Source organism: Lissotriton vulgaris, chromosome 6 (genome assembly GCF_964263255.1).
Source record: "Lissotriton vulgaris chromosome 6, aLisVul1.2, whole genome shotgun sequence".
NCBI classification, from domain to species: Eukaryota; Metazoa; Chordata; class Amphibia; order Caudata; family Salamandridae; genus Lissotriton; species Lissotriton vulgaris.
The window spans coordinates 1,551,195,115-1,551,203,575 of record NC_141694.1 but is presented as its reverse complement, the minus strand read 5'-3'; the positions used below and the strand labels follow the sequence as shown (position 1 = coordinate 1,551,203,575).

At 42.6% G+C, this 8,461-nt stretch overlaps 1 protein-coding gene across 1 annotated transcript in view; it reads right to left on the bottom strand.

Annotated features, from left to right (window-relative positions):
- The window catches only part of LOC147709132 (uncharacterized), a 2,423,108-nt gene extending 2,415,298 nt beyond the window's left edge, over nt 1–7,810 (bottom strand). Inside the window, exon 1 of the mRNA XM_086925884.1 lies at nt 7,706–7,810. Coding sequence (XP_086782010.1) covers nt 7,706–7,810 — 105 coding nt within the window. The remainder of the gene's footprint in view (nt 1–7,705) is intronic.
- Between the last annotated feature and the right edge of the window lie 651 nt (nt 7,811–8,461).

Genomic DNA, 8,461 nt, shown 5'->3' with positions numbered 1-8,461 from the left:
AAAAGAGATACAGAAAGCAAGAGAGAGATGGGGAGGAGAGAGAGAGAAGGAAGAAGACAGTAAGAGGACACAAAGTCGGGAGAGGCAGAAAAAGACCAGGAGACCTAGTGTGAGATAGAGAGATAAAAGAAGAGAAGCAAGGACAAACCGAGCAAAGAATGGAGTGATGAAGATAAGGGAGAGCAAGAGGAAAAAAGAGCGAGAAGTCCAGGAAATAAAGGGAGACAGAAAGAGAAATACAGACACGAAGAGGGGTGGGTAGCTAGAGTTTGGGAGAAATCAATAATGGAGAGAGAGAGGGATAAAGATAGGAAAAGACAAGGAGAGGCAGTGACAGGGCATGATTGAGACACACAAAAAGAGGGAGAAGAATAGAGAAAGAAAGGGTAGGCACACTATCAACTAAAGCGATCGACTTTCCTTCCATCTACCTTAACACCTATGGATATAGGTCTATGTATGTCTACAGCCATGTAGCTATCATTATCTGGATCTAGCTATATTCCTCGCTTTGTCACACTGTCTATTTCTATCAACACTGATCCATCTATCTTTGCCAACCCGTCTCTGCCTCACTAACTGTCCATCTATCTATCGGTCTATCTGTGGTGTAGAAAGGGTGCCACTTGCCCTAGTACGAACAAGGAACATGTGCCCCTGGCCTACAGTTGGGTAATGAAGAGATTTCTATTTGGGGTGCAGTGTGCCCATCACACTCCTTGTTCTCCGGTGCCATCACACCGCCCGGTAAGTCCCTGCTTTCCACCGGTCTGTCTCTGCCTATCTATTTCTTGCTCTACTCGTCAGTCTGCTCTGATTCGGTCTCTCTCTGGTCGTTCCCCTGTTCCTCCCAGATACGCTTGCATTCTGCCAGTGAAACGTGCTTCTGACCACCTCCCCATGGTCTTTCTCTCCAGCTCCAAGTCAGTTTAAACCATACCCTGTCCCAGCATCTGTGGGGCACATGGACATCCTGGGAACTAGCTGACCACGCATCAGAAGGACATACGTGTATTCTGAGGGCATTAGGAGCCCTCATCAGAGGGGACAGCAGTTCCAGCCTAAAACCAAGCACTAGCATGGACTTACTGATTTTGCCAATGTTTTTTGGTGATGCTGAACAGCATCTGCAAAAAGCAGTGCTTTTTGCACGGAAGAAAAAAGGGACCATGAATGACAACTCTCATTCTGTAGGCATGGATATGCGTCACCAAGCATGCCCGTGCCTACAGAATGATGCAGACACCATTTATTTCATTTTTTATCAGTCTAAGGTAGCGGGCTCCACTTGCAATAGTCAATAAAAAAATAACTGTTCGGGCGCAGCTGGTTGGGGGAAGCAAAGCGGATCAGGTGAGAGTACAAGGGAGAAGCATGGGCGGGATACAGCAACACAGAGAAGAGGGGCGGAGAGAGAGGGGGAGATGGAGGGGTGGGGAGGGGGGGGGGGGAGGGAGAGAGAAGTGTTTTCCAAAATGTGGGTTGCAAGACAGTTTTGGGTGGGATGCAAAAGTTCTAGCAATAAATAAAGATGTTATTAAATTCTGTATATATCTTGTCACATTTGCTGTGCTTCAAAGATAGAAGTCAAATATCAGACTATGTATTCTGACAAATTGCTGGTTATTTTTTTTATCACTGGGATTGGTGTTCTCAAACTTCTCTAACTTTGCAGTTAGAGAAAGAAAAGTAAGGTGAATTATGGAAAAATCTTGCTGGGATACAGGTAAAGTGAAAGCCGGATATCTTTTTTTTAACAATATGCACTGTAAATGAACTGCACACATTAAGCAGTTAGTACAGAAAAAAATAATCGATTTTATGTAAATCTGAAGTGTGATGGAAACCAAGATTTTAAAAGGATCAAAAGAAGTCAAGAAACTTTATTTGGTGATGCACAAATATTACTGAAACCGAATTCCCTCACTTTGTCATTTGTGTGCAGTATAGCTTTATCAGTAAAACTGCAGGCCGGCAAATTTAGTGGCCATTTCAATTGAAAATGTGTTGTCTGTAAATGACAGTGCGCTACCACACAATGCTTTAGTTACATTTAAAAAATCGCCCACCTCAAGTCCAGTTAAGCTAGGTGGGTCATGAAAGTTTGTTATTCTAAAAATTGGGCTGTGGTTCTAAAACGTTTGTGAACCACTGCGGTAGCCAGAACCCTAGAAAACACATGCACTCTGATGGAGTACCCAACTTAAAACAAGCATTTGCAATGCAATAGGTTTCGCATTATTAAAGTTTGAGCAATTGGTATTGCATTATTTAGCAATGCCAAAAGCTCAAACTCTAATAATGCGAGACCTATTGCATTGCAAATGCTTGTTTAAGTTTGCCACTGTGTCCCTTCTTCCTTTTGCCTGCCTCTTCTGCATACAAGTTACTCTAAATCTCATGCCTATCGGTCTTAAGTGCTTTCGGGAAACCATAACTATCTTATCAATTGCATCGTACATAATATCCCTCTCTAATGATCACGTGTCAATAATGTGCTGCAAAGAAACTGGCATGAATGCATGGAATAAGTATGAAAAACGAACTAATGGACTGACCGCTAACTTTGGGCTCCTGGGTAGCGTGTTACTCACCTAAAGAGATTTGACACCTCGCCAGGGGGTGGGGGGGTAATAAGCGAATTATAAATGTAATTTAAACATTTAAACAACTTAAAATATTTTGCACACATTTGCATATCTGGTGGATACAGGGAATCTCTAGTTTGCTTTTTTAGTCATGTTACCTTTGACAGAAGTTGCGTTTTTTTTACAGGCAATTTTGAATCCATCTCTGATAGCAGAGCCGGACTAGAATCTTAAATCAATCAACACCGCATTCAAAATGGGGTAACAGGAGCATAGTTGGGTGATAACAACCCATCAAGCTTTCTAAGGACCCCCTTACTCTGCAACCCACCGAGAAAATGACAGAGTGTCAGCCTGGCCCTTCCTGATAGCAGTATACGATACCAGCGCATTGGGGGAGTTTGGAAGGCTTGTCCAAGGGGATCTTCTTATTTGCCAGCCCTTTGCGTGGTAGAGTTTAAGGCGAAACATCTTGGTTTTGTTCACACATTTTTCTTTCTTTTTAAATTGTATATGTTTGGGTCTCAACCAGCCGACGTCCGAGGCAGCGCTTCTTGAGAACAGTGAAATCGATTCACTCAGATCAATACAGCGCTTTAAGGTTTATTTCCAATCCAGAGTTTCAACACAACATATTAGTAGCACATTCGGTCTCTCATCAAAATGTAGGTGATTTCCATGTCCTAGTTCTGCATAGGCCTAAACAGGAGGGATAAAATCTCTCTGTAGAAGAAAGTTCCTGGAGGCATGAGGAAGACAAGTGGGCTGTAGGAAGAGACCTCTAGGAAACGTGAAGAGTAGCCAGTTCTATTTAGATAACATTTTGTACCCCACAAAAACACCTCCCTCAAAGAGGCACATCTGACAAGAAGGCACTCACTGACTGGCGCAATAACAGCTTGTAACACTGGTGCACGAAGGGAGCGCATGCTTGTAATGAAACAAGGAGAGCCAGCCGGAAGTCCCAATAAGGGAGGCCTGAGTAAAAGTGCCACGTGACGCAGGTCTACTTAAAGCTGTGGTAAACATCTTAACGCAGTGAGGCCGGCGGAGCTGCTTTCAAAGCGGTCTATGTTAATGGCAAACGGGAGCTTTTATCTCACGGTGCAAACAACACTTGATCTGCAGAGGCCTCTTAAACCAGGCCTGCCTCCTACCGCCACGTAGCCATCTCCACGATAATGGCATAACCACGTCAGCATAGCCTCTCACGCCTGCGTGCACGCCGGGCCAGCTTCCAGATGGAGAGCTGATAGCCACGCTTGACAACCCTACCAAGTACATAGTAGCCATGACGTCATACCGCATTGAACATTCACTATAGGTCTCTTTTGGGTGTAAGGGTTGTTGTGTTTAGATGAAGTCAGAATACGCTTTTTGATGAAAAATAATGATCATTGCGCTCCCGAAACCTCCCTTCCCCTTCTCTCTTTTGAAACCATACTATAAATTAAGTTTTCAAAAGCACTGATAGCGCGGGACCTCCCTGCAGGAAGCCGTGTTTGTTTTCGCGTGTACTGATAAATCACACACTCATCACCATAAAAGTGTGGGCCATAAATTCATCAGCGGGGAGGGGGTAGGAGTGAGTGCAGTGACTCCGGATGCCCGTGCTGGTGCTGTGGAAGGAGTGGGCAGGATTTACCCGGAGGCAAGCTCAGCTAAGAAGCAAAGTGGTGCGCGCGTCACGCCTGTGTCTGGTCACGATCATTGCTCCTCCCACAGCCTATTGGTGTCTATTACGCGCTTGGTACCATGGGTAGAGCTATGCGCCCGCCTCGGGCCAATTGCGTGGAGTCTTTCAGAATAAGACGCACACAAAGGCCAATGTGGGAGCTCAAAAGGAAACGCACACGCACCAGCGTGTGCGATTTCTAGGTCAGCTCACATTCCCCGTTTTTCACATTCAAAATGTCTCACGCTGCGCAAGCACTGCCGTGCAGTGCACAGCTAGATGCGAGACCTAAAAAGAGGTTCACTTTAAGTAAGCAGTGTAAGGACACAAGTCAGTCTGTCAGGAGGACAATAAAGAAGATATATTCCCGGGCCGGGACACACTCAAAAGGGACAAAAAAAGCCATTGAATATAAAACAAATAAATTAGAGTGACACTAAAGTCATGCATTAGTAAGCAAAGGATATGTTCTAAGCTCCCACAATAGGTCTTTTGCATACAGACAGTTTGACTGTCTAGTAGGCTTGAACCAAAAAATGGACTGAGATGGGCTGGTAAGAAATAGCCCAACACAATTAACAGGAGACACTTTTTATAACTGCCACCATAGACATGTAGTTCTGAGCTTAAGGCAGTGGGCTTTCCATTATACTGAATAATATGTACGACTATCAGGGCATCAGCTATTTTCAAAAAAATATTCCTATTAGAGAACTCTGTTATTTTTAATTCTTGGCCCATTTAGTTGTGTTAGATTATTTATCATCAGAGTATGCTATAGGAGAAATTTTAAAAAGGGGCTTATTTCTTCAAAAGCAAAATTGTAGGGCCCAGTAGGTCTGATCTTTTCCGGTGTGTGGGCATTACCAGTAGGGTGGAACTCGGTAGTGGCCGGTGGTGGGCATGCAGCGGGCAGTGGGGCGGGGTGGGGTTGGAGCAGGGTGGGGGTAGTAAACTATGGAATCCGAGGTTGTGACTACACTTTTGAAATAATTCTAGGAAAGGACAGATCTTCACTTTCTGCAGAGAGCCACCTACCAATGTCCACCACTGCAGCTGGTAGGTCACTAATCAGTTCTACCTATCCAGACTTCTTGACTAGTGCCTACTGACACAAGGTCAACCAGCTGTCCAATATCCGTTTCAGACAAAGTATAGACCCATAAAACCTATTTCTGCCCAAATTGGAAAGTAATAGTAGACCTAGGGCTGTGCACTTTTGACAGGGTGATTGGCGCTCTGCCCTGTGGGATCCAGTCACGATTTCAAGATCCAATCTTAACTGTTTTACATAATATGGACTATATTTAATGAGGCTCCAATCCGTCTCAACAAAACCTGTCCTTCTCTCACTGCAGGCTTTTCCCATAGACACAGAGGAATAATTGCTCCAAATTACCATTTCACATCAGTTACATCTCTCAGTGTGGTTCTGAGCGATGAAGAAAAACACCATTATCAACTCACAGTCACTGTATCTTACACTAACAAAAATAGTTTAAAATATGTAACAAAATATTCAAATGGACAGCAGGGAAACAGTCAGAGTAACAGTGCTGCAAAGGCAATGGGAGGGTATAAACAGCAATTTTTTGCAGTTTTATATAGCGCAAATTCGACCCAAAGGTATTGGAGCACTTTATATGAGCACTAGTTACATTAAATAAGGACACATACATTTTTTTATGCACAAGGAGATTACGTGATATGCTTAAAATCACACGATGTTGAGTTGAAGCGGACACTCGAACCTGGATCCCATTTCCAAAGTCGGCAGCTCTGGCCGTTACACCACATCCTCTCCCAAGGTTCTCTGTAGGATCTTTATTAAAAATTAGTTCTACCAGTATTTTGTCTAATCTGGCTTGTATCACTCCATTTAAAGACCAGTGAACACAAGGGAAACCCAAGAATTCTAAGGAGGTCCAGAAAGTCATATGGATCCAAACATAATGAATCAAGAGCAAACCTGGGAAATACCAATCTCCCCTTAATGTGGACTCTATACCAGAATGTAGACATCATGATGAATAACTGACAAATCAAGTCAGTGGAGAGCCCGTACAATTAATAGAAGTAAGATTCCTCCCCCATGATTGCTGAAAAGCAAGGGCTGGACTCAGTTATGGCACAGCATTGTGTCCTAGCTATTTTAACATGATGACTCACAGAGCTGCAAGCTTTTCTAATCATCATCCATTCTCGGATCGCTCCTGCCAGGTCTTGAGTGGGAGTCTGGCATGAAGGCTTATATAGAGTACACCATTATCCTGACCTAAAGCCACCATCCAGGAGTCAGCTTGAGATTGTATTCTGAAGATTCGTCGATACAGAGACTGATAGCATAGTGGAGAATATTGTTTTCTATAATTCAGTTTATCAAGTTTTAAAAAGTGCATAGGTATACAATATACAGTGACCATGAATCATAGTTATGACAAGATACACACATCAGGATATATATACATTGTCCTCAATAGTCCACTGTATAGAAAATAGAGCAAGGGAGCGGGGATAAACTAGGGACAAGGCTAAACAAGCATTTGCAATGCAATAGGTCTCGCATTTACAAGAGTTTGAGCTATTGGCAATCCAATCGCTTAAACTCTCGCAAATGTGAGACCTATTGCATTGTAAATTACTAGCACCCTTGCGGTGCTTTCACATTCATTGAGGCCGCGCCCGTTTCTGTAGACAAGCCCCGTCTAACAAAAGGGGCGTGGTCGACAAAGTGAAACCGGCATGGGGCGCTTTGACAAAAAAAGCATCTGTTTGTCAAGTTGACAAACAAATAATTTTTTGGGGAAACCGCCCATGCTGCGTTTTCATTTCAATCGCTGCCACGTACCTTTCTTTAGTCGCAGCTTGTCTAAAGAAACGGGCGCGGCCTCTATGAATGTGAAAGCGCCAACTTTGACACTAGTAAACAAACAAATAAATAAACGCGGCAATTTAAAATAAGTGAGTGGGTACATAATCTAATGGTGCAGGTAGGTCTTCACCTCTGAATATTAATGAAGATTTAAATAAGGTTGGAATGATGAAAGTGAGATATTTTTTTTTAATTATAGTGTTTTTATTTTTTGACATGTGCAGATTGACATTTCGAGCAAACGTTTGCTATCACTGAGATACCCTGTATGAATTTATATTAATCTACAAAGAGCAAAATATTGGTCTGTATCAGGCACGTCAAGTGTGCAAGGAAGTAGTTACAGAAGAGGTGAAGTGGGTTAACAAGGAAGACAAGAAGTTCAAGGTCCTAAGAATGGAAATTAAAAGGGTTTCCCTTAATGCTGTTATTGAATACTTTGTTATTTCCTAATGCGTCATTTTTGGCTAATGTTTTAAAAAATAGTTTTCACAATAAATCAGAAAATCTTCTTTAATCCGAAATGCTATTGTCAACTTCAATTTAGAGCCTTCTTTTCTTTGGTCATACCATACATAATCTGTTTTTCTTGTTGCACAGTCGTAGCACAGTTCCATAATTGTCTGTTTGGGTTAAATGTGAGCCTGCCTCGTTCTGCGTTTCGATCCCAGTCATCTTCTACGTGCATGTATATATCTCCTCTTGAGGGAGTGCTTCGCTGCTCGTCATTTTATAGGCAGACCCAGTGCTTAAGGAAGAGGCTACACTAGAGTGACCTGCAGAATTTTACAATACATGCCTATCATCCTGTCGGATCTAGGTAGGATGAGACCAGGTCGGTGATGTGTTGTTGTTTGCTTGGTTTGGGTGTCCTTTTCAGATAAAATGAGTTTAATGGAAGGAAGGCACTCCTTTCTTTTACAATATATAATTTTGTTCCTCTTATTTTTCACATGCGTGCTGCAGCGGTGGCACGTTTGTCCTACTTCCGTGCCTGCTAAACTACCAACCTAACTTGAGTGGATCAACCTCTCAACCTCTGCGCACTGTTGCTGCTAGTGAGTCACACTAGAAAAATCATCATTTTCAATTACTTTTCAATTCTTTCACAAAATCCTTTTCAACATAACCAAATTCACCTTTCTCCTTTGAAAGTGTGATATTTAATCATCAATTCTTTTACAATAAATTCAAACATATATTCAAAAACAACAGTTCATAATTTCACTGTATCAGCAAAATACAATCTTTTCTTTGCAACTTATAGTTGATGTAGCCCGATGCATTTCGAGTCCTAGATGGACTCTTCCTCAGGGGCCTAAAAAT